Genomic DNA, 27,966 nt, shown 5'->3' on the forward strand with positions numbered 1-27,966 from the left:
CCTCCTGGCTTTAAACAGCTGGACCACTCATTTTCCTATGTAAAGCCTGCAAAATTTGCCAGATCAACTTGTGTCTTCTATGCTATTCTAATAAAAGTTAAAAAATACCACCATGACCCCTTTGCTAATATAACATTAAGGTTGCACAGTTAAAATAAGAATGATTTTAAAATAGTAAGGTAATGGAAACATTAAAGTTCCTGAATCAACTTTTAAGTTCGCTATATAAGGCACAATTTTATGGCCGATACAACATAAAAAACTAGGGACAGAAAATGCTCTATATGTGCAGCACAGCCAAGTTAACCTTGTTACGGGTGAAAGGCACTATAGCTAATGCATAGATAGAATAGATGGCCTAAGTGCTTAAACAACTAATGGCATAAGGCACATTTATAAAAGAGTGGACACACACACACATGCACAGTGCATCTAAATGTGTACACTCAGACTTAATTAAATATGTTTATTATGCATTAAAAGTACCCAGCTTTCAATCCTTCTGAGCTTTATTAATATCCAGCCTTTTTATTTATTTTCCCAAAAACGGTTGTGGAGGTACTTTTCAATAACTAGTATTTTCATGCCAGCTTTCATGGTTCATCTGGCTTTTGAGTCCTTGGGTGGGTGGAGGAACTTTTCTAATCTTTTAGGAAAGGAATAGTGACCATTTTTTTTTCACTCTCTCAAAATCTCAAGTGGCTGAAGGGATTTTGCTCAGTATTTTGGAGAAAAAAAATCGCTTTTGGCCTGAGACTGACCATGGAGAATTTCAGCCCACAGATTCTGATACCCTGATTAATGTTGAAGAGACTCTCACACTGTGGGTAGCCCCATTAGTTTAAATTAGATTATTTGAGTAGTAAAATACTATTCAGCAGGAGTAAATGTGCAAGAATCTGACCCCAAATCTTTCTGAAAGTTTGGAGCATGTCAAAATGGGATTATCCTTGCACCTGTCCCAGATGCTGCCAAGCAAGAGCTGTGATGTAGCTCTTTTGCATGTTAATACAGAAAGTAGCAATATATCTCCTCAGTCACACTAGCTTCACAAAGGAAGTACAGATGCTGTGACCTCAGAATTTCAATTTCATTGCATCCTCCATCAGGGGCGTCTTCCAGATGGGGCAGAGTCTAATTCAGGACCTCTTCTGTTTCATATGCCACGTTCTGGGTAATAACATGAGAGGACTCCATGCTTGTAAAATTAAATGGGCTCTTTATTAAGAGAATTATTTAAAGAGGTGCTGCAACTGCAGCTAGCATTCCAGCCATGTGCACACAGACAGGCTTACAGGTGTCTCCTCCAAACTCTTCCCTCCTGCATCCTGTGCTCCTCCCTCCAAGTTCCATGCAGATTGCTACAGATCATTCCAGAGTGGTACAGAAATCCACTTCCAATATTATTATTTCAACATTTTTATTACAGTAGAGCTCAAAGGCACCAGTCAGAATTGGAGTTTCATTGTGCTAGATGCTGTACATACCCGTAGCATAACATGGTCCTTGCCATGACTGAGGGTCTCCTTCTCCCAGGCATTGAACCTAGAGCCCATTCCAGGTGGGTACAGAAATCCAGTTCAGGTTCTTTTTCTTAGCCTTTGTCAATAAACCGAGAACACATGGGACAGTCCGAAGGAAATCCCAGAGTGAAGTTAATGTCCACATGGCATATCTTTAGGGCATACCTTTAAGTGATTTGAATTTACTCAGCATTTAAGAGGGGGAGGAGGCAAGGAATGGGAAAAAATGCTCCTCCAGTTACTTGCTTGATATTAATCCACTTTTACTTTCTTTTTTTAAAAGCTGTAACAGGAAAATATTTTGAAATGGTGCTAGCTCTATATTAGTAAGAATCCCTCCCCTTCACACAGCCTCAGCATAACATCCTGGGGGGGGGGTCACAAGACCAGCTTAATTTTCTCAACACGCACCTCTAGTTGCATTTAAAATAAAGGATTTTTAAAGCATTGTTAACACCTCACCACAGACTTCAAGAAACATTCTATTTAGAGACAGTGTGGCTGCTACAGCATTTCATACCTGATGTTATTTCTCTTCCCCTTGCTTCTATTACTGGAACGTAGGCATTGAAACAAAATCTTTTGTTTAGAATTATTGCTTTAGATTCCCCACCTAAGGGCCATGTTGTTGTTTGTATGAGATGCAAGGATCATTTAAGAATCCTTGCCATTGTAAGCAAAGCTTGGGGTGTTATCCTTGGTCTTGTGGCCAAACCCAAATATCGGGTAACTACATTGTGCCTCCCTCCATCCTGTAGTTTCAGTTGCGAAAGGGATTCACTTCCTTACTAAACTAATGTGCACTGTTGCTGTGCATGATTAAACAGGTGCCACATTCCGTCACAGAGCTGGCTGCATTTCAGTGGGGGGGAGAAGTGATTTCTGTGTATTGGCTGTGTACCTTTTTAAGTCTCTGAAGCACTGTGAAGGTCCTTTGGGAAAAGATGGCACTCCAGTACATAACCACAAGCTTGTTATGCTCTATTTGTGACCTCGAAATGGGCTGCCATGGAGACAACTGTAAGGGGGCATCATGGTCCAAATGACAGGACATGGGTTGATGAACTAGGACTCCTGGATTCTGATCCTGGCTCTACCACAGACTTATTTCTTCAAGGTCACGCATTCACTTTGCCGCTGTTTCCTCAGCTGGGAAAAGATACCTTCTTTTGCGAAAGGCTTTGAGACTGACAGATGGGGGATAAGCAGCCAGAGCCAATAAAGTCTTAGGGAAAAAGTTGCTGGTGCCATGGAAATACCCTTCAGTAGCAAAACGGAGAAGAGGAAGGGAGGTGTGGGACACCTCCTGAAAAAAATATATGTTTGCAAGCAGAATTTTCTTAACAGAATGGGCCCAGCTGGTCCTTGGTGATATTGTGCTACAGGCAATGGAGTTCCAGCAAGGATGAATTGGCCCAGTGTTTCAAACATTTCCTGCGGGCATCAGCGTCTCTGTATCTACAGTCAACATTCCTGAGTCTCACACTGGCCTCCACTGTAGTGACACGAGCAGAGCTGGCCCTGTGTGCTGGAGTTCATAATGCAGAACTTTACTGTCTGATATGCGAAATCCAGTCAGCCCAACTGCTCTCTGTGTTATATTGATGGGAAAATTATTCCCCCTTTGCTCAGTAACTTCCCCCACACCACTGGGGTAAGAGCCCGGAGCAGCAGTGAGCTCTGCGTAGTCCATGCACCCATGATCTGAGACGTACGTTCGATGATATGTCCGTATTTCTATAATATGTATAAAATGGTCTAGCTGGCAACACTAGGTGGCAGAGGTGGGATCTTTTCTGCTCTGAGCGCTGTCCTATAAGGCATTGCTTGTTTAAGTACAGTCGCATTTAGTTGGAGCTGCAGGAGAGAGAGACAGAGAGATTCTCTGTGTTTACAGCCAGCGCAGGCTACGACAGGCATCTAACCTGCCCCCCCCCCCCTCTTCTCCATCACTTGAAGGAGAGAGTGTGAGGTTATTTGGGAATCTGGCCGTCGTGGCTCAGCTTTCTCTGCACTGGATTGTCTGAGCTGTTAGAACACAGCCCGGGGAGACAGAAAGAAGACAAGAATTCCATCTTATTTTTTAAAAAGAGAGAGCGAGAGAGCAGGAGAGCGAGAAAGAGAGAAAGACAGACAGACAGAGACAGAAGCATGAGGACCTACTGGCTGCACAGCATCTGGGTGCTGGGATTCTTCCTGTCCCTCTTCTCCTTGCAAGGTAGGTGATGAGTTCATTTCTTAGTGCCTCCCCCACCCCCCTTGTTTGATTTGGGGCTGATGAACTGAGGATGAGTTGGAAGATGGAGATGTATCTATTTAAATTCATCCTCCACCTCCTTCAGGAAATAAGAGCCAAGGAGAGATTATTGCTGGGGAATCTTCTGGTTAGAGGACACCTCCTGTACCTGACTTGCTGCTGGGTTTGTGTTCTTTGCAGGGGACTGCTGGGAGAGGGGGAATCGGCAAAGGAAGGGGCTAGATGGAGCTGGGTGTCCCTGTTCTACTGCCATACGCAGCCTGCGTTGCTTGGCACTTTGGATTACTAGTGCCGATGCGCCTTTCTGTGGAAATCTCTGTTAAGTTTTTAGAAGGTGCCTTTGTGGCTCTTTGGTGTGTCCACACAAACACTGCCTCCTCCCCACCCCCAGCAAAAAAAGTGGGGGAGCTAGGGAGGCAGAGATGGGAGAAGGAAATGCTCTGGGTATTGGCTCTTGCCAAGTGGGGAATTGTCAGCTGGGTTTCATGCTTATAGAGCTAAGTGTACGTAGGATGAAGTTTGAAAGGACGATAGACATTTTTGGATGGTTTAGAGGGGTTTTCTGTAAACAAGGATTAAGGGTGAATGCATACTGTACAGTGTGTACAAACTAACACACACACATACACAGTCTTCCCCCATACACGGACTTGCATCTCATACACAAGCAACACACTCATTCATACATGCCAATAATCGCACATACACACATGCCCATAAATATAACATACACTGTGCGTAAACTCACTCCAGCTCACTGTGCCACACACACTTCTATCTCCCTGCAATTCCTACAGTGTCACACACCTGCATACGCTCACTTCCATTGCCCTCTCTCTCACTTGCACACACACACACTCTTGGTCCATCTCACCAGCACTGTTGGTTTGCGCACACGCTTTATCTACCCTGCAGCACCCCTCTTGCGCGTGCACACACACACACACACACACACGCTCTTTATTATCTGTATGTCAGGCCTACTGTCTATGATACATTGCCTCGCATGCGCTTGATCACTCACACACAAACGCACACACAAGATCTCTTGTTCTGGGGCTTTGTCTCACACACCTTCTCTGTCACACTCTCTGACACCCTGTCCTGCTTATGTACACACTGTCCCTCTTTTCTCCCTAGCTCACACTTGTGCACACACTATCCCTCTGTCTCACAAGTTGTATCAAGCACGCACGGAAACCCCTACACCTACACCCACTCTCTCCCTTCTGCACACTTTCTCTCAGACATACTAACACAATCTCTCACACTCACAGACTCACCCTTTCCCCACCACTGTTGCATGCTCTTGCTCCCATACACCTCCCCTCTCTCTGCTGCATGTTATCCGACTGTTCTCTCTCGCACTCTTTCTTGCTCACGGTGTCACACATACATGCTCTCCTTCATCTCTCACAGATTTTCTCTCAGACACACACTTTCTCAGCTCTGGATTGGGAAACAGGCACTTTCTTCTCCCCATGTGCCCATTTCTGAGGAAGGAGCGAGAATTTTTCAACACATACATGTATACACCCTCCCCCTCCCACACACACACAAATAAATGCATAGCCACTGTGAGCAGTGCAGTCCAATGGCTTGGCATGAGTGACCCTCTGCTCTGGGAGAACTGGCATGGACCCATCAAGGAAAACGGACACTGCCAATTCACATAGACTCCAAACTCCTCCTCCTATCCCTGATGTCCAACTAAAGCCACTGGGGCTTGAGCCATACAGTGCTTCCAATACACAAGCTGGTGTGAACAGTGACCTGGAGATCCCGAATCTGGCATAGTTTGGAGTTGCTTTCACCTTTTGCAGTGACTCTGGTCCTATGGCTCCCACCACAATCCATGTTAAGCTTGGGAGCTGCTATCGTTTAACCTGTTCCCCTGCACTAGTTACATAACAACTGCACAAACCCCCAAACTGTGTGTTTCCCTGATGCTGCCAGAGATAATTAACCCTTTGAACACTGAGCTACCATGTATCCTCTGGAGAGGGGGAGAGAACAATGCTAACACTGGGACCACAGCTACAAATCCTCCCTCCTCCCAACTTTTGGATAAACTGGAACCCAGATCGGAGCCACTCCTGGTTCCAGTTTTGCGGCTCTGAAAGCCAGCCATGGAATTTACATCTCTTGTCCCCAGGGAGTGAGAGCCTGTAGAAGGCAGGGTGTGGGGGCTGCCCAGGAGAGGCAGGGCGCTGTGGTGAGCAAACCAAAAGGTGCTGAAGGGGTTAAAAGGAAGAATGCTGCACTCCACAATATTCAATGGTAATGAGCCCAGCATGTGTCAGTAATACTGGCAAGTGTGCGGGGCTGTTACTCTAGAGTACTGGAGTATTGATTTGGATAGGGAATGCCTCCTCACATGGCTTCCAAACACCATCCAAGCACAGCATATCGCAGACAGCTAGCCAACTGGGCTTGACGTTTTCCGAGCCACCCTAAAACAGGCTGCCCCCCTCAGTCGGTCTGTCGGGATGTATGTGTATGCAGCGTTGACATTTCCCTTGTTCCAATCTCCCATGGGCGACTGAGCTGAGAGCAAAAGGGAACTGGGCTGATGTTGTGGGGCACAGCCAAGCTGTGACTGAATGGCAGGCAATGGAGGGAGAGAGGACCGCAGTTGAGGCTGGCAGGAGAGCTAAGGACTGCACAGTGCCAAGTGACTCACACAGGCTGTCTCCTCTGATGCCTTTGCCAGGGTACATGAAACAGGTTGAATGTCCCCTCTGCCTGGCTGGGCTCAGGGGCATGGGGATGGAGAGGGGGCTTTGCTCTTTTCCCCCTTGTCAGGGCTCAAGGCTTGCAGCCTTGCACTGAGTTTCACTCTCCTCACTCCCATGCTTAGCTGGGTGGCTCAGGTTTCCTGGCTCAGGTGCTACTCTGCTTCTGCGTGGTGGCAGGATAGGATGCCCGTTCTCCCAGCCCTCACCCTTAGGCTGGGCTGGGCCAATGTCCCCGCATTCCCTTGGTGCCAACCCAAGCCCCCAAAGTGGGCTCTTACAAACCTTGCCATGTGTTGTCTTGGCCCCACTGCCCTGTCTGAGCTGGAGACACACAGCTCCCATGCTCCCCAGCGCCCCACTCAGGTTCGAATCCATGGGGCTGCCTCTTGGCCCACATTGAGCACTCAAATCTGCACAGCCTTTGGTGTATTGATTTATTTGCCAGCATTTTATCTTCACGGCCTTCCTCAGTAGAGCCAGTGTAGCATGGTGTGTGTGGGGGGAGGGGAGGAGGAGAGGGGGGTTTGACGTTATGACATGTGTGTGTTAGTCTGTGGTGCCTATGTGCTGGTGAACGTGATGGGTTTGTGCAGTATCTGTGCATCACTGAGGCAAAGGAAAAGTCTTTCCCCACTTCCTTGGATATATTTTTCTTTCTAGTTATTTTCAGGGTGTCTAATGCAATCAGGGAACACTCCCTACACATGGCTGTATTGACGAGATAACGACTCTCTCAGCTGGCTTATGGTCCCTTAAGTGATGAAGATGTGCAAGGCCCAAGGTGAAGCTGAATTTACTTGCAGACTCCAAATGTGGGCAGAAGGTAGAAAAAGCTGGTTATTTGAGTACTGAAAACAAGGATTTTTCTGTCAAACCCCATGAGTTTGCTCTAGCCCTGCTCCAACACCCACAGACCACTGCAACTCAATACAACAATAGCTACCACCCCAGTAATGACCCAATCCCTCCACCAGTTCTACACCTTCACTCTCAGTCATGTGATCTGAAGGCTTTACTATGACAAATAGAGGCCTGCTCCAACTCTCAGCCTCTAATGTCCCTCTCCTTGTCCTGAGACAAGTATCATCAGGCAGGCTCTGAGACTGGTGCTGGGAACAAAAAGCCAGGTGGTCTCTGGCACTAGCATGGGTTTACGAGGGCAAGGGACCTCCTCATTCCCTGCCCCTTACACAGGGGCTGGGGTGGTCGGTCCCCATGCTTAGGGTCATGCAGTGATTGCTCTCCCCTGGCCTTCTACCTCTGGGGCATTCCTGTATCTTGGGGGTTCAGGCAAGAGAGCAAACAACTTAAAGGAGCCACCAGCTGCATTTCCTTTCATCCCACAAACAACAGGGGCTTCTTGAAAACTCCCTTCCAGCACCTCCTCCTTCTCCCCTGCCTCCTCCCATCATTGATCAATGGGAGAGGCAGCCCTTTAGAACCTGAGCCTTCTTGTCCTGTGCCAGCAGCGCCTCCTGCAGGCCCCCTTGGACTTCTGCAGTCCAGGCACCAGTGGGATGGGATTAACCCTCTTTGGGGGAGGTGAGATTCCACGCAGAGGTGACTGGACGAGAGGTAGGCTCATTCTGATGTGAACTTCAAAGTGTATGATCGGGCTAGATAGAACCACTGGGATGGAAGCCTGGTCCTTTCTATGATATGCAGTACTGCAATCATGCTGTGCTGGGGGAGTGGTGAGTGGGTGGGTGAATGAGAAGGGTGCTCATTTGGCAGGAACAGGATACTTCTGCGATAGTCCATCCCTCCTGCTTAATGCTGTAAAATGAGAACAAAGGGTGCTATAGTGAGATTAAGAGCCAATGAAAAGGAAGTCTTCTCCACTGGGCCCATACAAAACCTGCAGAACTCCCTGCTGGAGAGAGTCACTGGGGTTACTGAGACTAGCTTTTGGAATGGGCTGGATGATCTTATGACCATGAGTACAACTAGCTGAAGAGCAAGGTGAAGAGGACACTGAAAACTTGTGCTTCAGGGAAGCATAAGGTGATTGCCATGGGGATTTGTGTGGAATTTATCTAGCCATCCACAGACAGCATTGTACAACTGGCCAGGTACCCTACTAGTGGGGTCCCTTTTCTGGGAGATGCTGCCAGTGGCAGGAGATTGAGTTCAGTGACCCAATGGCAAATTCTCCCTCTTTAAGAGGTTCCCTTTTTCTTAAAGAAGAATGTGTTATGATTTCATGTGCTGTTCAGACTCAGTCAGAGAATTGCTTTGACAGATGAAGCACACTCCTTGTTATCGTTTTGTCCAGGAGAAAAAAATATCAGTCACAGCACAGACCATCTTGTCCAGCTCTGATAATGAGAAGAGAAAATGGTGAGGGCAGAATGGATAGCACTTGGGGTGAGCACTCTAGACAGTTCTCCCTCCCAGTGTGGGGCAGGGTGGGGCTCTGGTGGGAGAGATACAGAGACTACCCCTCCCAGTGTAGGACAGGGGGACACTATGGAAAGACAGGTACAGAGGCAGCCTTCCCATTGATTAGGGGTATGGAACAGCTTCCATATGAGGAAAGACTAAAAGGACTGGGACTATTCAGCTTAGAAAAGAGATGACTTAGGGGGGATAGGACAGAGGTCTAATGGTGTGGTGAAGGTGAATAAGGAAGTGTTATTTACCCCTCCACATAACACAAGAATCAGGGGTCACCCCATGAAATGAATAGGCAGCAGGTTTGAAACAAACAAAAGGAAATACTTCTTCACACAATGCACAGTCAACCTGTGGAACTCATTGCCAGGGGAAGTTTTGAAGGGCAAAAGTATAACTTGTTTCAAAAAGGAAGTAGATAAGTTCATGGAGGATACCTCTATCAATGGCTATTTGCGAAGATGGTCAAGGATGCAGCTGCATGCTCAGTGTGTCCCTAAGCTAGAAGCTGGGACTTGGCAATAGGGGATGGAGTATTCAATAATTGTCCTGTTCTGTTCATTCTCCCAGTGTGGGGTGGTGGATGCTGTGGGGAGAGGCACAGATGCATACCCTGCCAGTGTGGGTCCAGGGGAACTCTGGGAATTAGTGATGCAAATACAAATGGGTGAAGAAAGAGAGGTAATGTCCCGATTTTGTTCTATGCCATTTGCCTTAATGCAGCTCAGAGGATGGTGAATTATTAGGGTTATGGCCCAAGGGAAGAGTTGGGATTTGAGATTGATGTTTGATATTCAGGGCTCAGTCCTGCCTTGGCTGGAGCATAGATATGGAAGCTGAGATGCTGCCCCGTGTATCCTGTCCAGTGGAATTCCTGCCAGCCAGGGCAAAGTTCCCCATCCCACTCATGCAGAAAGAAGTGGGGAAGTGCTGTGAAGGGTGCACCTCTGCTTCCCTGAGCCATAGCAGAGTTTTCCCTGGCTAGGGCTTGCTGATGTTGCCTTCCTTGATCTCCTTCCTCTGAAGCATCAGGGATGGCCATGGCTGGAGAAGGGACATTGAGTGGGGTGGGGGGCAGGGCTCTGAGGTGGCACCAAGCATTCTCTTTCTTAGGGGTTTGGCTGGCTGGTGTGCTCTTCACATGCTTGGCATCTAACTGATCACCATATGTGGGGTCAGGACGGAATTTTCCACCAGGCCAGATTGATAGGGATGTTGCAGGTTTCCGTCTTCCTCTGCAGCGTGTGGGTGCGGGTCGCTTGCCAGGAGTAGCTGGGTATATCTCACTTAATCATTTCCCTGCCATTGCAGGGGCCTCTGACTTGTTGCACTTCGGTCCCTCCTATTCTCTGGCTGTGGTACACAATTCCTGTGGGCTGTATACTTTGGTCTAAGTTTGTTTGTTGGGTTTAGTGTGCAGGGGGGTGGGTGTTGGTGGCCTGTGATATACAAGAGGTCAGACTAGGTGATCTGATGGTTCCTTTTAGCCTTAAACTCTATGGGTTTTACAGCATAAGTAGGCAGCTGGCTGATGGGCCTGGGCCTACCCCCTTCTTAGGGCTGCACCCCAGTGCTTCCTGAAGCTCTATGGAAGAATCCTGCCCTACTGTTTCCATTGGAAAAAGTATCTTCCTGCCCCGTCTTTCCCACTCATTCGTGAGCCCAGGGCAAGATTTGGGGCTGGCTTGTAGTGCTGCTGTTACTAGATTCTATAGGTTGGATTTCAAGGGTAGGAGTCTGGGTTTGAGGGGAAATGGGGACATTCATGTTAAGGCAGGAGGGATGGGATCAGAGCTGGGGCTGGTGGTTTGGATAAGGTGTTTGGATCTGAAGGCAAGTTTAAGGTTAAGGGTTTAGCGAAAGTCAAGGGGGACATAGCTGGAGGTTTGGGCTCAAAAATTGGAGTTTGTGAGTTTCCTGTTCAATTAGAGTCACCCTAAATTAACTCCTACGTCTGAAGCCAGCCTGTCCTTGAAATCAACTCCTCTCTGCAGGGCTTGGGATCTGGCCGACCTTGGGGAAGTCTCTTTCCTCATTCCTTTCAGGGCTGGAGGGAATCTCTCTTAAATAAAACGATCCTTAGGTTTTTTTTGTCATTTCTATAAAAAATGAAGAATTGCCTTGTGAAGGGCGTGTGACAAAGAGAGAATGTGAGCGATGAATGGGGGAATGAACAAGGAGACAAATGGAAGGCACTGGCAACAGTCATGGAGTTTCCAGCAGGGAAATCAATAGTGTATCAGTGCACAGCTGTCTGGGTGTGAGTGTGCAATGCCTATGAGTAATCACAGGTTTCCCACTCTGCCCATTAGCACTTATATATAGTGGGTCGCAGGCTGGAACCACTTAATCCTTACAACCCACTGGGACAATAACCATTAATATCCCCCCTCATACGCTCCCGCTCATGCACCTGCATATGGCTAGGCACAATCTGGCCCTAAAGTGGCTTACCCAAGGCCACACCACAAGTTATTGGCAGAGCTGACTCAAAGCCTTACTGAGTACTAGCCTTCTGCCCAGTGCATATGTAAAAATGCTCATGTGGCCATACACTTGTGTGTGTATGTTGGTCAATGGGTTTGCAGGTGAGCATTCACATGCACTCATCTCTCATGTATTCAAAGGAGCAGCTATGATTTTTGCATGTATAGATATATTCCAATGCACATGAGTATGTATCTGCCTTTGAGTGTGTGGGTGTGCGCACATGCATTTGTGTCCAGTAAGTATACATCAGTGCATGAAGTGGTTGCATGCATTCCTGAGCATGGATCCAGGAGTGTGCATGTCTGGGTATGAAGTCATGGCTATGTGCATTTGAATGAGTCTTCTCTTGTGTTTTGAAGGGTGCATGCCACAGGCAGTGGATGAGAGAGATGGAGGGAGAGGGTTAGTGTGTGTGTGTATCAAAATGTTCATGATGCCTGTGTGTGTGGTCACCACTGGTAAGGAGGCTTGTACAATAGGTGTGTGTTAATAACTATGGTTGCTGGGAGTATGTGTCGGGGGTATGTGTGGAGAGTATTCCTGTATAGTTCAATGGGGGCAAATTAGTGTGCAGTTAAGCCAAATCTACCCTAAAAGTGCTTTGCTGGCATAGCTATACCTGTATACTACACCTTTGAAGTGCTCCTAGTGCGGACATGACTCATACAAGCAAAACTGCACTTTTCCCAGTATAGCTATTTCAGCTCCTAAGACATATAATTATATCCAAATCTCAACATTCACTCAGAAATATCAATACGTTTCTAGCCTGTATGGTTATGAAGACAGGGTTGAAAATGTGAACTTAGTGTAACCAATCTAGGGTTCTCTGCCTGAGTCTGCAGACAGCCTTCAACAACAGCTCTGGAAGTGGTGAACTGTTCCATTCATCTCAGATGAGTGCTCTCAGATTCCCCTCTGCCAATACCACCCCAGATGATGGCTTTTTGTGTGGCTGAAGAAGCTGGGGTGGGCCAGGTCTATTACAGTCAGGCAGATATATCTGGCTGTTGAGGTAAATATTAGAGAAGACACCCCTGCTACCATCCCTGCTTTGCCTGGAGAGGTGGGGAGTGGAGAAGGGACCCCATCTGATGCTCCTGAGAAGAGTACGAGAGCCTATGCTGCTGTCTCTGCCTCTTTGGAAGGCAGGGAGGCCCTGCCACTCTAGAGTGAGGAGTGGGACCAGAGGAATAGAGCTGTGGGGTTCTCATGTGCCTAGGGCCTGGAGTGTCTCCACTTCTGAAAGAGACCAGGGACTGCAGGGTGTATGAAAATGGAACAAAAACCCTCCTGAGAACTTTCTGAAATGTCCAGAGAGGGTTTGCATTCTGATTCATTTCTGGTCTGGAGCGACAGTTAGGGACTCATTTAATCTGAGGAGGCTCTGACTTCTCCTTTGGGGAAATATGAGGGCAATTGGCACTTAAATACACAGAGTGTGTGTATGTGTGCAGCACCTGTGCTCTGATAGCTGGAATTAGCGTCTAGCCAGATAATGAGCTGTTGTTGTTTACTATGTTCAGTTCTGGGCACTTCATTTCCAGAGAGATGTAAACAAAATTAGAGTGAATTCAGAGAAGAGCAACAAAAACGATTAAGGGGCTGGAGGGACTGCCTGACTTATGAGGAAAGCTTTAAAGAGCTAAACACCTGGCTAGCTTGGCCAAGTACTAAAGAGAAGATGTGCTAATGATCTCTGTGTATGGGAGAGCATGAAGCCGTAGGAGGAAGAGGGATTGTTTCGGGTGGCCTGAGGAGTAGAACTAGAAATCATGGTGCAAAATTAAGAAAAGAGGAAATCTGGGCAGGAAAAATTATCTTGCACTGAGAGATGTATTTGACTGTGGAATAGTTTCCCCAAGGGAAATGAGGGAAGCCCCATCATCTGGGACATTTAAAACTAGACTGGTCAAAACCCTGGAGAATAATTTGCGCAGAACAATCCTGCAGAGGTCTCTCGGGAGATAGTCTAGATGCCTTAATAGATTCTTATACAATCACTAATTTCTATGCACTTACTGAACCAGAACAAATTCCCCCAATCTGGAAAATAAGTGTATTGTTGTCCGTTAAGTAATTTCTCTTTCTTGCTGAGAACCTCTGGATACTCTCTTACTACAGTCATTAGAGTAAGATACTAGCTTTCATGAGTTTGGTTCCAATCCCCCTCTTTCATTTAGTGGAAGTTGAAAATGACTGTGAGGGGCCATTGGTCCTCAGTCTACTAGGTAGTTGGGTGGAGGTGATGTCTAGGATGACCCCAGACACCTTTGAGTTGAAACCTCATGGTCAGCACTCTGTTCTCCAGGATCCCTGACAAACTGAAGTTCTAACTAATGTCCCACCTGGACTGTGTGATATGCATCTATCCCCTCCCCTCCTTTATCCCATCATTTTTCTAAGCAGGTAACTGGACAAAGGAATAGTTAGTCTGAGGCCAGCAGTGATGTGGCTGAATTCACTTGTGTGAATTTGTTCACTTGTGTGAATTCACTTCTTGCATGTCACAAGAGCTGAGATCAAAACAGATCCTCTGTAATCTGGAGGTGGCTGACCTGGCAAGTGAGCCAAAAATGGAGCCTCCATATGCCGAAGCTAGAAGGAGACAAGCTTAGCTGGTCTCTGGGGGATGTTATCAGTTGTTTTTTGCCTCCCTCACCCACAGGTAAGTAACTGGATTGTGAGTGACCCACTGAAATTAAACAGGTGACTTTGGTTGTTGAGCTTTGGCTGAACTGGTCCACTGACAGCAGCCTGGGAAGCCATTGTATAATGACTTGCTACATTGGCTAGGGTTGCCAGTGTCCAGTTTTTGACCAGAATGCCTGGTTGAAAAGGGACCCTGGCAGCTCCATTAAAAGTCCGGTCGGTGGCACAGCGGGGGCCTGGGGCTAATACAGGCTCCCTGCCTGCCCTAGCTCCACGCGGCTCCCGGAAGCGGCCGCCAGGTCCTTGCGGCCCCTAGACGCATGGGCGGCCAAGGAGGCTCTGCGTGCTGCCCCTGCCCTGAGTGCCAGCTCCGCAGCTCCCATTGGCTGCAGGGGCAGCGACAGCAGCGTGTGTAGCCTCCCTTGCCACCCATGTGCCTAGGGGCTGCAGGGACCTGGTGACCACTTCCTTGGAGCTGCGGTAAGCACTGCCGGGACCTCAAACCCCCTCCTGCACCCCAACCCCCTCATCCCTGGCCACACCCCATAGCCCAACCCCCCAACCAGAGCCCATACCCCCTCCTGCACTCCCAACCCCTCGGCCCCAGCCTGGAGCCCCCTCCTGCACACCAAACCCCTCATCCCCCACCCCACCCCAGAGCCTGCACCCCCAGCTGGAGCTGCCACCCCCCTCCCACACCCCAACCCACTGCCCCAGCCCAGTGAAAATGAGTGAGGGTGGGAAAGAGTGAGCAACAGAAGGAGAGGGGATGGAGTGAGTGGGGGTGGGGCCTTGAAGAAGGAGCGGGGAAGGGGTCTCCCAGAAGGGGCGGGGTAGGGGCAGGGCAGGGGTGTTCAGTTTTGTGCCATTAGAAAATTGGCAACCCTAGTGAGAGACCTCCAGAGCTAAAAGCAGGAGTCTCTACAGTTTAGCTAAAGAACCAGGCTCTGTGGCTGGGGATGTAACAGTCTCATATCCTCTATGGAGTAGCAATGGGGAGGAGGGAGCATAGAATGCACGCTGAACAGCGGGTTACAGCTACACTATGGGAATGCCTTTGGAGTTGCTGTGGCTTAATACACAGGATCTTGAGATAGCTGCAAAGCGAGCCTGCATTGCTGGAAGTGTGTGGAAAGACGTGCTCTTCACTTGGATTGGATCAGAGGTGAATCATCACTAATTCTGCCTTGTTGCAGTGAAACCACAAAATCCCCTGTTCTGCACAGGGGAGGAATCAGAAATTCCCCCTCGCTTTGGTCAGACACAGAGGGCGCTGTTTTTGTGGCAAAACCATGATTTTCCAATGAGAAAAGAGGGTGGGGGGAGAAACGGAGTCAAGGATGACAGTTGTTTTGCTTTTCTCATTGACTGGCAAAAGAAGGGGGGAAAGGATTGATGGTGCCTGCCAGCAATCAGAATCTATACAGACAGGGGCAATCCCTGTGACATGACTTTACATACGTGTGTAGTTAGAGGGGGACTATTGAAATGCAAAAAAAATATTACTTTTCACGATCTGGGAATGTAAGCTTTTTGAGGTAGGAAACATCTACCTGTGTGTCTGTCTAACCAAGCTGGGAAACACACTCCCAGCTGTAATATATCCCAAGACAATTCAAGGGAGGGAGACTAGCCTTGCAACAGGTACTTAAAGCCAGCACTGGTTAGTAAGCATATCACTAGCCTGAATAAGGTTTTTCTTTGCTTCTGCTGGCTTGTTATTTGTGTGTAGCGGGGGGTTGTTTTGGTTCCTTTGCCCATAGTAGGAAAGACAAAGACATTTTATTTTATTTGGTTTTTGACCTTGGCTTGTCTGGAGTGGCCTTATTGTTATAAACCCACTAGTCTGTGGCATATGGTGTCAGAAGTGGGATTCAGTTTAGGTGCTAAACAGCATAAAACTGAAATCAAAAGCTAAGCAGCCCAATGGAAGCATTGTGCATGACTTCTGACCACCCAAGGGAGAGAACAAAGGTTCGATGAAGCCACTGATGAGCTACTCCAAAGGATCTGTGTGTCACACAGATACAGAACAGCACCCAGGCTGCCAAAGCTAATGAACAATTTGTAGTATAAGCTCCACGTCGACCAGCTGCAGCCCTCCTGGTGACCCAGCTGGACAAGTGGGGGCACTACTAATATGACTAGTGGTTCAACAAGCTGAGATGAAGAGGAGACAGCAGATGGCCAGGAGAATTCTCAATAGTCCAGCAGTAAACAGCCGCAGTAAAGGGTGGAACAGCCCTGAGCCGAGGTGCAGTGGATGGAGTAGCAGCAGTGTAAATGAATTGCAAGGCTTTTAAACAAAGAGGCCTGACTGGTTCTAATGTGGAAAGACCGAGGTGCTAAAACTAACACCAGAGTGTGACATAGAGGCCTATCTCTTAGGAGCAACTGATCCATGTTCAACTGCTGTTCACATGAACCCCTTGTGCACTTTGGCCTTCATGCCAGAGATGTTCCTAAGGGAGGAAATTCCACATGCCATGCCGATGGAGTGAATTTCCCTTGAGGGTTTAAGGTAAGGCAGTGGGATTGCACAGGTATAACTAGGGCTATACGTTAGCCTGCAGAACCTATAGAATTGGTGGGGGTCCCTGAAAAGGTAAGTGCCCAGTTTGATTCGCAGAACCAGGTAGCCTTTGTAGGACTGACAGTGAGAAAGCCCCTTTTTACATGTAAGCTGAGCACCTGTGCATTGCAAATCAGTGAGAGTCACCTTATAAAACAGAACAGCGCATTCCGTTCACTGCATCATATATGGCCAGAGTCGACGCTGCATAAAATTTTGATAATTTCACATTTAAAAAATGTAGCAGAAAGTCTCATTCATACATCTTCGCTGAAAATTTCATGAACTGCGCATTCCCAGTGTCAGATGTTCAATAAACCTAAATAATGCAGCTATTTACGCTCAGAAGCTTTGCTTCACAACCACAAGGATTAGATACTTATTTAAAAAAAAAACCAAAGGCTTAGACAGGGTGGGAAATTTTATAAATCCCAGGAAATGGCTTGTGGTCTATGCTTGACTCATGACCCCAGAGTAGTGAAACCTTGATATGAGGCTTACATTGAAAAATAGGTGTCCTTAGGGTGTCTATGTGCACCTGAAAACCAAGCACCTTCCTGTTTCCTGCACCTGACGTAGTGCCCTTGTCAGTTCTACAAGCACCAGTGTTTTGTCCCAGTTTTTTATAACCCCTGTGCAGACTGGTTGCCTGAATGAGCTGCTAGCTGGCTGAGCTGGTGAAAGTGGCGACAGACTGGGTGAGGACATGTGCACATCCTCCGTCCTAAGTCCTGTCCTATATTAATACCCTGGCTTCCCCTGCCCAGGCTTCCCTCTGACCTTCCCCTACTCAAGGCCCTTAAACCAGACTTCTCTGGCATGGAGAATCAAATCCATAGGGTGGCAAAGAGGAAGAGAGAAGATGGCTGCCTGCATGAGGAGAGGGAGAAATGGAACATCCTCTTCCTTTCACATAGGCAGACCTCTTCGATGCTGCCAGGGCAGCCCTTCCTCACATCCCAAGAGGTGTCCCATTTCTTCCACTTTGAAAATTGGATCCCGCCGTAGATATCACTGACCTCAAAGTAAGGAATAAGGGAGAACATTACCCACTGGTCTTATTTAAACCAAAGCCTCAACCAAGGGGATCCCCCTTGTTGCTGTTCTGTGAAGCTTTCCTTCTCCGGAGTCTTCCCATTTCACAGTCACTCATGGGCATCTGCTCCTTCCTCCGCCTCTCCTTTATCCCCCTCTTGAGTCAAATGTCTCTAACATGCCCCCCCCTTCTGACACAGCCCCCCTGGCCAGCTGACAATGAGCACTTGGAAGAATCGGGGAGTCCAAAATACCCACGCTGCAGTTCTGAGAGAACAATGCAAAAGATCTCAGGTGCAGTTATATGCCAATTCATCAAGGAACCTGCTGGCCTTGCACTGTGGGTAGTGGCAGAGTCCTTTATAGCTGCTTCAGATGTTCCACACACCACACACAGACACAGACACAGACACTTCCTCCTGCCGTGGCTGCTACTAACCTCAGTGAATTTCCTGTCAGTTTATCTGTCATAATGTTAGTACTTAGCACTTTTCATTAATTTAATCTTTAAGGGCTTTAATATAGATGGATAAACATTGTTAACATCTCCCCATTTTATAGAGGGGGAAACTAAGGCTAAGTGACTTGCCTAAGGTCACACAGCAAGTTAGTAGCAGAGCTGAAACTAGACTTCAGATCCCAGAATTCTACAGTCAAGGCTCTAGCCACAGACCCACACTGGGAAGAGCGGTACTTCTCAAGTGATGGGCTGTGGGTCTCCAGAGCTGGTGTCAGAAAAAGGTGGAGAAGCAGACAGTTGTGCAGGTGGGGTAAATGATTCAGGAAAGGGATGTTTCCTAATGTACTTAGGGAGACATCTGGAGAAACCACTGGGGGAGGAACAGGAGTGTATTTGACAAGCCTTAGAAACCTAGTCCCATTAATAAGAGTCCTGCAAAGGCACAGGTAGTATGAGCCATTAAAAGAAGATAGCTTTTCTCAGGACCCTCTCAGCTGCAGCCAGCTATGGTAGCAAAAAATAACTGCCTTGTCTCTGTTTTCAGCGCCCAAGTGGCCCAGAATAGTAGTTCTGAAAGCAGCACTATTTAATATTGCCTTTGATGAGGGATCCAACGGGAGCCCTGGGCTTGTGTTGCTTGGCTTTGTTAGTTTCAGACCCTACGGCAACAAGCCGTTGCCTTCAAAGTCTAGGAAGGGTCACGTTACATGTGAAGTGCACAGCAGAAATCCCACTTTGTCAATTCAAATGGCACTCACCTCACAGAAATGTCTGCTTATTTTAGTCAGCAGCGTGGCGTGTGAAGTAGAGTGCACGTAGACTGCAGCGTGCTATTGCCTCTGGAGATAAACCTCTAACCCTGACGACATTACCCTTACCCTTACCCCTAGAGAAACCTAATGCAGGAAGCATTTATCATTATTCTCTGGCATTAATATGCTGGCCTATCTGCCTCTCCTTCCATAAGGTTTCCAGAAAACTTTAATCAATTAAGATTTTAAAATTACATGCTGTGGGAGGCCAAGATCTTAGCAGAGGGTGGCTCAAAACACCTATTGTTGGCTTTGCTGAGAAAGAGGTGCATTCCCTTGTACTCTGCATTATTGTCCTTTAGACACAGACTCCAAACACATGCTCCTTGGCCTAGGTTCTTGTTCTAACCACACATGAGTCCCTGAGGTCATAGAATCTGTGACTGAAGTGTGACTTTTGTTAGGCCTGCCAGAGATTCTCTCTATCACCTTCTCTTCACCTAGCAAATAATACCCAGAAAACTCAGTTGCCATAAAGACTGATGCCCTGGATGTCATGTCCAAAGGGACTTCCAGTTACCACAACGATTAGGTACCCCACATGTAGCTAGCTAGGTTCTTATATTGGTGCCTGTCACCCATAATATCTGAGGATAGCAGGTCCAGATGCAGCAACGAATGGTCTCTGCATGCAATGTTGAGTGAGAGTGCCATGTTCTTATGGTCTGAGCCAGGGATTTATGAGTCCTGACCCTGATCTTGTCATCTCTCTGTGCCTCAGTTTCCACATCTGTAAAATAGGAATAATGCAATTATCACCTTCCTGGGTGGTTGTGAGGGCTAACTAAAGCTAAGGTTGGTAAAATGATAGAGTGCTATGTAAGTTTTTTTTTGGATGCCCAAAAGAGCCCAGATACCAATACATCTGGGACTGCTGACTGTGATGTTCAACAAAAGCATCACTAAAACTGAGTCTAAGAAACAGCTGTGTTACTGTCTTGAGTACTGGACCGCAGCATGCTGGTTTTACCCTTCCCCTTAATATAAACACTGTAGGGCACCATGCCAGTGAAAAGGCAGTATGCCTGTAATGGATCAGATGCAAAAAACCTGTGGCACTTGTTGCCACAGAGAATCACTGTGACAAATAGCTTAGCATGAGGGGAACAGCTGATATGGCACTTATATAAAGAATAGCATCCATAGCTACGCTACCGACTATGAAATTCACAAGGGACCATTTTCACACTTCAGGGTATATGGTCAGGAGCAAATGTCTCCTTTCAGTATAGTACAGCCCAGGAAGGTGCATTGTGCTGGATTTAGTCTCTTTGCAGAAGCAACTTTCACTGGCCACTGTCAGAGAGAGGAGACAGGACTGGGATCACTAATCTGCTCTGTTCTGCCACTGCCTGATAGTAGCAAAGCAGTTTTTCTGATTGGCAAGTTGCAGTGATTCTGAGCAATTTTTCAGCTAGGAGAGAGCTCAATGACTGCACCACTACATGATTCAATGACTGCACCACTACATGATTCAACTCTGGGTTTATCAATGATCAGGAAGAACCCATCGCAATAGCTGGGCCTCGCCTAAGAGACTTTGGCCCTACACTTATCTCCTCTGCTCATTAGTGTCTCTTTGACTCTGCCCAGATTGGGGGCTGAGTTTTCTCCTCAGACGCAAGGAGCAGTTATGGCAGCAGGGCTGGGGGGAGGAGACTTCAGTGATCTGGCAGAGAATATTGATGAAGAAGAATGGCAAGGCTACTAAAGCTGTATTTGCTAAAGTCAGCTGTACACTGAGAGATATGGAGGCAATTTGTTGTGATCCAGTGAAATGAACCATATGCCGATTCTAACCACCCTTAAAAGGGCACCCACAGTTAAAAGCAGTCAGTGTGTGTGGCCTAGTGGAAGCTAAGTGCTATCACTCCTGGTTCTAGTCCCAGTTTTGTCACTGATATGCTGGGCAAGCCACTTCCTTCTCTGTTCCTCACTTTCCCCATTTAGAAAATAGGGATAATAATAAAGTCTCATTGAGGTTTCATTAATGTTTGTAAAGTGTTTGGAACCCTCAGCTCGAAGATGCTAGAAGAAGACCGGTGATTCATATTTTCAGTTATAAGAGATAGCCTTGCAGAGCTACCAGTCTCGAGGATCAGGAAACGCTCATGGACACAAGGGAAGAGGGCAAGGAGAAGCTGATACTTAAAATAAACTGATGTCCTAAACTATACTGTAATAGAATGTTCAATATCCTCACCTTGGATATTACAATACCCAGGCATTAAATCTGCACACACTATTCTGTAACCATACAAGCTGTGTAATAAAAGCACCAGCCATTAAAATGGGACAGCATAAAATGCTCTTTCACTGTGCCTTCAATATTGTTCGGTGCTGTCACTTACTCGGTATTTTCAATATCTGAAACCCTAGAAGCTGGAACTGAGTGAAGGGAAAGGCCTCTTAGGGGGGCAAGGCCATTCCTCTCCACTCGACCGACGCAAGGTTATTCAGAATCACAACACAGTTACAATCAGCCCCCTAGAATCCATTCTGTTAGTCATGCTAAGGAACATGAGAGCATTCGAGAACAGACGGAGGGGTTTATGGTGAAGGTACGAGGCTAAGCCGCCGGAGATCTGGGTTAAATTTCTGGCTGTGCCATAGACGTCGTGTGTGACTAGAGCAAGTCATTGAAATAGTCTGGGCCTCTGTTCCCCATCTGTAACATGGGAGGAATAATACTTCCTTTGTCTGTCCAGCCTATTTAGATGATAAAATTTTGGGGGCATGAATGTCTCTGTATTTGTCCAACACCTGGCACAATGCTGCCCCAATCTTCACTGGGCCCTCTAGGTGCTTCTGTAATACAAATAATAATAATATTTTTGTTGTGGAAAATCAAGGGAAATGGAATCCCACCAGACATCTATTATTTCATTTTTTAAATATTTTAATTTTATGGTGCCATAAGGGTGCATGGCACTTTACAGATCTAAGGAGAGACAAGGGCCCAGATCCTCAAAGGTACCTACATGCCTAACTTCCATTGAAATCAATACTTCTGAGGATCTGGGCCAAAGTCCCTGCCATGCAGAATTATAGAAGTTAGCCCTATTAGACCATCCGGTCCATCATAGCTCAGTGGTTTGAGCATTGGCCTACTAAACCCAGGATTGTGAGTTTAATCCTTGAGGGGGCCATTTAGGGAACTGGCATAAAAATCTGTCTGGGGATTGGTCCTGCTTTGAGCAGGGGGTTGGACTAGATGACCTCCTGAGGTCCCTTCCAACCCTGATATTCTATGAATGGCGGGAGCCAGTTCACTGTTAGCAATGCAACTGAATTTTCATTATGAGCCTGCTTTTTGTCATCCACCCCTCCCCCAGAAAACAAACAAACAAACAATGGAGTATTGGTCTCAAAACTGGTAGGTTAGATCTGGGGCCGAGTTAGAATTTTTCTAACAAATTTGAAGTACATTGGATAAAGGTTTCCTGATTTTTGACATGCTAAAAACCAGAGCCATTAAGCAGAGTGCAAATATCCTTCTAACTTCTTTGCCATTTGTAGCAAAAAACAAAACAATACACCTGGGAAGAGAAAAAGAAATACATTTTAGTTTTCTTGATTTACGGAGCTAAGATCAACGTGATTGGACCAAAGATGAGTTGATTAAGCTCTAATTTTAAAAGTTAAGATTTTAAATAATGAGATCAGAATGGTTCGTTGGCTTGTTCCAGCAAATGACTGCTGGAGGCAGAAGCTTTTATTTTAAAAAATGTAACTGTCTCTCTCCCTTTTCATTTAGAGACAGAGCTCACAGTACTCACTGATGCCTAGTGAGGTTTTGCACTGGAGAAAGGGGAAAGTTTCCACCAAAAATTAATCAGAGAAGCTGTTTGCAAATTAAGGCCAATTTACAAAAGCAGTGGCCCCTATCCTTTGAAAAAAATTTAGCTCTTTTTTTGCCAGCTCCTTGTGTGGGAAAGGAGAGTGGGAGACCATTAAAAGGAGATTGATTGGTTTCATCTATGTTAAGCAGGGGAGCAGCAAAGAGGCATTTTCTTCTCTTGTCTGCTCTCCCTTCCCCCTAGCTGTGTGGTCATCCCACAAACCCTCTCCTAAAATGTTCACTTTCTTGGAGGTCTGTAAGAGAGCAGGTAGTGGAGGGTTTAGGCTGGAGGAGAGCCTGGATCATGGGTAGCTGTAGAGAAGGGGAGCATGAGAAGTCTCAGCAGAGTGGGGGTATGCAGTGAAGGATGGGAGTATGTGAGTCATTGAATGGGGGCCATATCACCACTCCTAACCTCAGTAGTCCTGTTATGACCACCTTGGAAGTATGGAGGCTCATTGAAGTCCCTTGCAACATCCTGCTCTGAGCCTTACAATGCCTGTTGGGGAGTTCATCTCCTTGCAACCCTTGTTTAGCCTATCAAGGGCCCCTCCAACTTCTACAAGCCTTAGTAGGGTTGGTGGAGTCCTTCATAACCATCCCCAGTCACTGTGGAGCCTTTGCAGGTTTAACAGAGCCCAATGAGACTAAATGGGGTTAGTGGGCCCCTGAGAAGTCTCAATAGGATCAACTGGAGACTGAGCACCCTATGTAGGCTTGTCAGGTAGCTAGTGATCCACTCTGAAATTACTGGGGAGGACAGATTCACTAAGACTTGCAGAGGGAGATTATGCATCGAGCTTGAGGAATAGGGCTGGTCAAAAAATTAGAATAAAACATTTTTCCAACAGAATTGGTGTTTTGTCAACATCAACATTTTCCACCTGAAATGATTGATTTTGGCAGAATTTTCCATGAGGAAAACCAAAATGAAACATTTAGTTTTTGGATTACATTAATCAGTGCATCTGCCAGATTGCCTCATGGGAGTTCTAGTTCTGAATCCCTCATGGCCCTCTTTTCCCCTCCAGGCCCAGCTTCCCCGCTGGACTACATCTGCCATGAGGTACCGTGGTCTCTTCTGTGGACAAACCACTGCACAGGATTTGACATTCTTGATCAAATGTTCAACATCTTCCAAGTGTGAAGCCGAGACCTTCCATATCATCTGGTGTAGCCTTGGTTGAATCACTTAGTCTCTCTGTGTCCTCAGTTTCTCCCTCTTTAAAATGGTTGTAATTCTTCTTGCCTCCCTCACAGGAGGGTTGTGAGACTATAAACATTACTGTTCATAAATTGCTTTGGAGTCCTGAGATGAGAAGGTTCTAAGTATTATTATCATCTTACAAAACCGCAGAGGAAATTAAAACGGTAAAATTTCTGCGCCACCAGTACTTTATGTAGCCCTTTTCTACTCAGAGCACTCAAAGCACTTCATATCGGTGGGTAAGTAGTCTGAATGCACTGGTCACAACTCCATAGTTAAGAATCAGTCTAGGCTTCCATTCTAAGTCCTTTTTTCTACCCCCCTTCTAACTTTTGATGGGAGTAATAGATTTGTTTGCAAATGGGGATGCCTAGAGATGTTTAACTGCTATTTAACCACAAATGATATGCCCGTTCAGATAATTTGTGATTAAATACGTTTTCAAGAGCCCCCAGTGTCACATAGAGATCCAGCACTTCACACATACAGCACGGGGCATTTCTCAAACAGAGTCCTAGGGTGTAAAGACTCCCTCCCCTGCTCCTCTTCTTGTCTCCCGCAGCTCTCTGAGTCCCATGCAAGGGGTTCCAAGCAACCTGCTCTCTGGTCCCCTAAACTCCTTAATAGGCACTTTGGTCCAGAGCCTCAAAGGTATTTAGGCTCTTAGGATGGGATCCAGAAAAGGGGACTTAGGCCGTGCAATGCTGAGCATCAAGTTGCCTAACTTTTAGGTGCCTAGAAAATCACAGAAACAACACTATGATCCACAAAGCCTTAGTTTAGGTATCTAGGTTTCTATAAAATGAATGGGGAGAGACGGACTCTTAAGACTGGGAGCTGCCTAAGCTAACCCATGGGAGTTGCTGATGAGAGAGGTGTGTGCTAAACCCTGCCCTTCTCTCAGAGAGAGGTGACTAAATCCAGGCTGCCAGGAAGTGGCTAGCTCTGCTAATGATCCCTGAATAGGTGCCTGAGGGACTGAGTTAGGCACCTGCCTTGCTCCATGGCTAGAGATGGTGTTGGTACCTTATAACGTTTAGTCTAGTAGTCAGAGCACTTGCCTGGGCTGTGGGTGACTGAGGGTACTGTCCCCCCAGCCCTGACCACTCTTTCATTATTTATCCACAGCTTAAACAGGAGTGATCAAGGGTGCCCCCCTGCCCATCAGAATATCCCATAGCTCAGCAGTTACAGAACTCTCCTGAGATGAGGGAGACGCCCCATTCAAAGCCTTTCTCTGCCAGGACGGGGGATTGAACCAGGGTCTCCCACATCCCAGGCAACAGCTGTAACTGTAGGGATAAAAGTTATAACATTGATGATGGCTGCACTGCCGCCTCCTCCAGCTGGATTTTGAATGGGCCCTGATGCAGCAGTGGTCTCTGAGCACACCGACTGGATCTGGCCCCGCACATGACTTAGGCACCCAGACACCTAGAGGGAGGCAGCAGTGTGTGCGCCCAGGCAGAAACATAGGCACATAGGGAAATTATACTCTGAAAACTTAGGCGCTGATTGATTTGAGGTGCCTACAGGGTTCAGGAGGAGTTCTGTGAATGGCAGTGGGGCATAAAACTGACTTAGGTGCCCAAGCCTTTGTGGATCTGGACCCTATCTTTGGATCGAAGACTAAGGGCTGTAAAATGTTCACAGACTGTGGCTGCAGACATTTTAAGTGTCCCAAAGCCAATGTCCTGGGACTATCACCCCACCACAGCCCTCCTTCCATCATACCAACATTATCCTTTTTCAGAACGGGAAGCAGAAATCTTCCATGATAAGACAATGTGCTCATCCAGACTTGCGGGTGTGATGCCAATTGGAAGTGTGCCGCTTCGTCACCAAACTAACCTTTGTTCTTTTCAGACAAGTGCTGCAATTCTTTGGTCAAGGTCTAGGAGGTCTGAACATCGCTGATTCTTGTGTAATTGGTGGCCCATGGAGTTTTAATGAAGAGTGTGGAATGATGGCCCTCCGTATGCTATTACCTAAAAAGGATTTTATAAAGTGCATCTGTGATGAGCTGGGAACTAGGTATATGTACAACTTGTGAATTCCAGTTTGATTTTATGAACTGTCTGTATTCTTATATCTTATGACTGTCTTGTGTGCTTAAGAGACGGGGAAGTGGGGCCAGCACATCTGTGCATAAATAGGTGGATCATTAAATACTATCAGCACCTGAATAGATGTCACCTGGGAAGAACAAACGTGTAGCTGAATCCTAGCTAAAGCTGGTTTTCTCCACCCTCTCTGCAGGCTGGTGGGGTTTGAATAGTGTCAGTACAGGAGAGCAAAGACATTAGATGTTAGTGCTGGGTCTTAAAACCTCCAGAGCTGAAGACATTACGGGGGAACACTACAGCCAACTCTTATAATTTTTTTTTGAGTGAAGGGATTTTAGAGTGAGCCCCTCACATCCTCACTAGTTCAGCTCCGCTTGCTGCTTTCACAGGAAGGGGGAGGAAAGAGCAAAGAGCTCAGCACAGCTTTGCCCCACCCCCCTGCAGCCTCTGGCATGGGAAGGGGCAGAGGAGGGAGGGTAAGGGGCCCACCCTAGCCTGGGAAAGGGGAGAGGGGACCTTGCTGCAGGTCCCCTAGGCCTTGGTGATGAAAAATCCCAGTAGAAGCAGAGATGGGCCTCAACTGAGGGGGTTGGGAGTTGATAGCTGGGCAAGGTACAGGTAGATTGGGGGGTGGGCTGAGAGCTCCTGCAGCAGAGGCTAAAATCAGTTCATCCAATGCATCTGGGAGAGTGGATAATACTAATTGTCACACACCAGCGTGGACAGGGGGAGTTTGAAAATCAAAAGACAGACCAAAGAAACACAATATAGTCTTTAAAAAAAAAACCACACATTATTTTTGATCCCTTGAGGTTGCCAACACTGGGAAATCAGAGGGACTGACAGAGACAAAAGGAAGCTTGGAAGTTGGGCAGGAGAGAAGAACAGAGGGGCCTGTTTCTGTAGAAGAGAGCTTCTTTCCAGCTGCACGACCAGCTGAGGAGGAAGAAAGCTGGCTGCAGGGGACAGAGAAGCCATGTGCAGGAGGGTGAATGCTGGACTGTGATCTAGGCCCAAAGAAAGCCCAGGAGTGGTGAGGACAATGAGGCAGAGAAATGCTCCCAGGTGTTGGTCTTGTTGGGATCTATATATCTCTTGTGCTAGCTAATGTAGAAAATGATTGGTTTTGGAACCCTCTGCAAAGCTTGTGCTTCACACGCTTCCACACACTATCATGTGTCCTGGAAGAGATGAACTGTAAAGCCAGACTGCCCACAAGGTCGGAGCTCTGCAAGAGGGTGTGCTAAGCTACTGGAGTGTCTGGCAGTGAGGGGATGGTCAGCACTGGTCCTGGGGACCTAGGACACCTGGGCTGCAGGGCCCCATTTATATAAAGGGGTGGCAAGGAGCCTGTGCCCAGGAAGACAGCCAGAGACTCCAAGGAAATTAACAGTGCTGGCGCCTAATCGAACTCGCGAAGCTTAGGACAGTGGTTTCCAAACATTTTACTAAGGTGACCCACTCACTGCATTTTGTCATTGTTTGCAACTGATAAATGCACTTTCCGCCCCAGCACTGCAACCATAATCCTGGCTTGATGCAGAAGGGAGGACCATGGAGGTTTGGTGGACATTGACCATGCCCTGCACTCGTACCATAGCTAGGGTTGCCAACTTTCTAATCGCATAGGGTTACCATATCTCATAAATAAAAAAAGAGGACCCTCCACGGGCCATGGCCCCGCCCATTTCCCCACCCCTAGCCCCGCCCCAACTCCGCCCCTTCCCCCACCCTAACTCCGCCCCCTCCTCCCTCCCACTCCCAGCCAGGGGGAAAGGGCTGCCCCAGTGCTACCAGCTTCACGGTTTGCCGGGCTGCCCCCAGACCCTGCGCCCCCGGCCGGCGCTTCCCCAGCGCAGCTGGAGCCTGGGAGGGGAAGCGCCCAGCCGGGGGCGCAGGGTCTGGAGGCTGCCCAGCAA

At 47.3% G+C, this 27,966-nt stretch overlaps 1 protein-coding gene across 1 annotated transcript in view; it reads left to right on the forward strand.

The window, feature by feature from the left end:
* The first annotated feature begins 3,350 nt into the window (after window positions 1-3,350).
* The window catches only part of LSAMP (limbic system associated membrane protein), a 1,336,346-nt gene continuing 1,311,730 nt past the window's right edge, over window positions 3,351-27,966 (forward strand). Inside the window, exon 1 of the mRNA XM_034789028.1 lies at window positions 3,351-3,741. Coding sequence (XP_034644919.1) covers window positions 3,675-3,741 — 67 coding nt within the window. The 5' untranslated portion in view covers window positions 3,351-3,674. The remainder of the gene's footprint in view (window positions 3,742-27,966) is intronic.

This window comes from Trachemys scripta, chromosome 1, assembly GCF_013100865.1.
Source record: "Trachemys scripta elegans isolate TJP31775 chromosome 1, CAS_Tse_1.0, whole genome shotgun sequence".
In the NCBI taxonomy this organism is placed as follows: Eukaryota; Metazoa; Chordata; order Testudines; family Emydidae; genus Trachemys; species Trachemys scripta.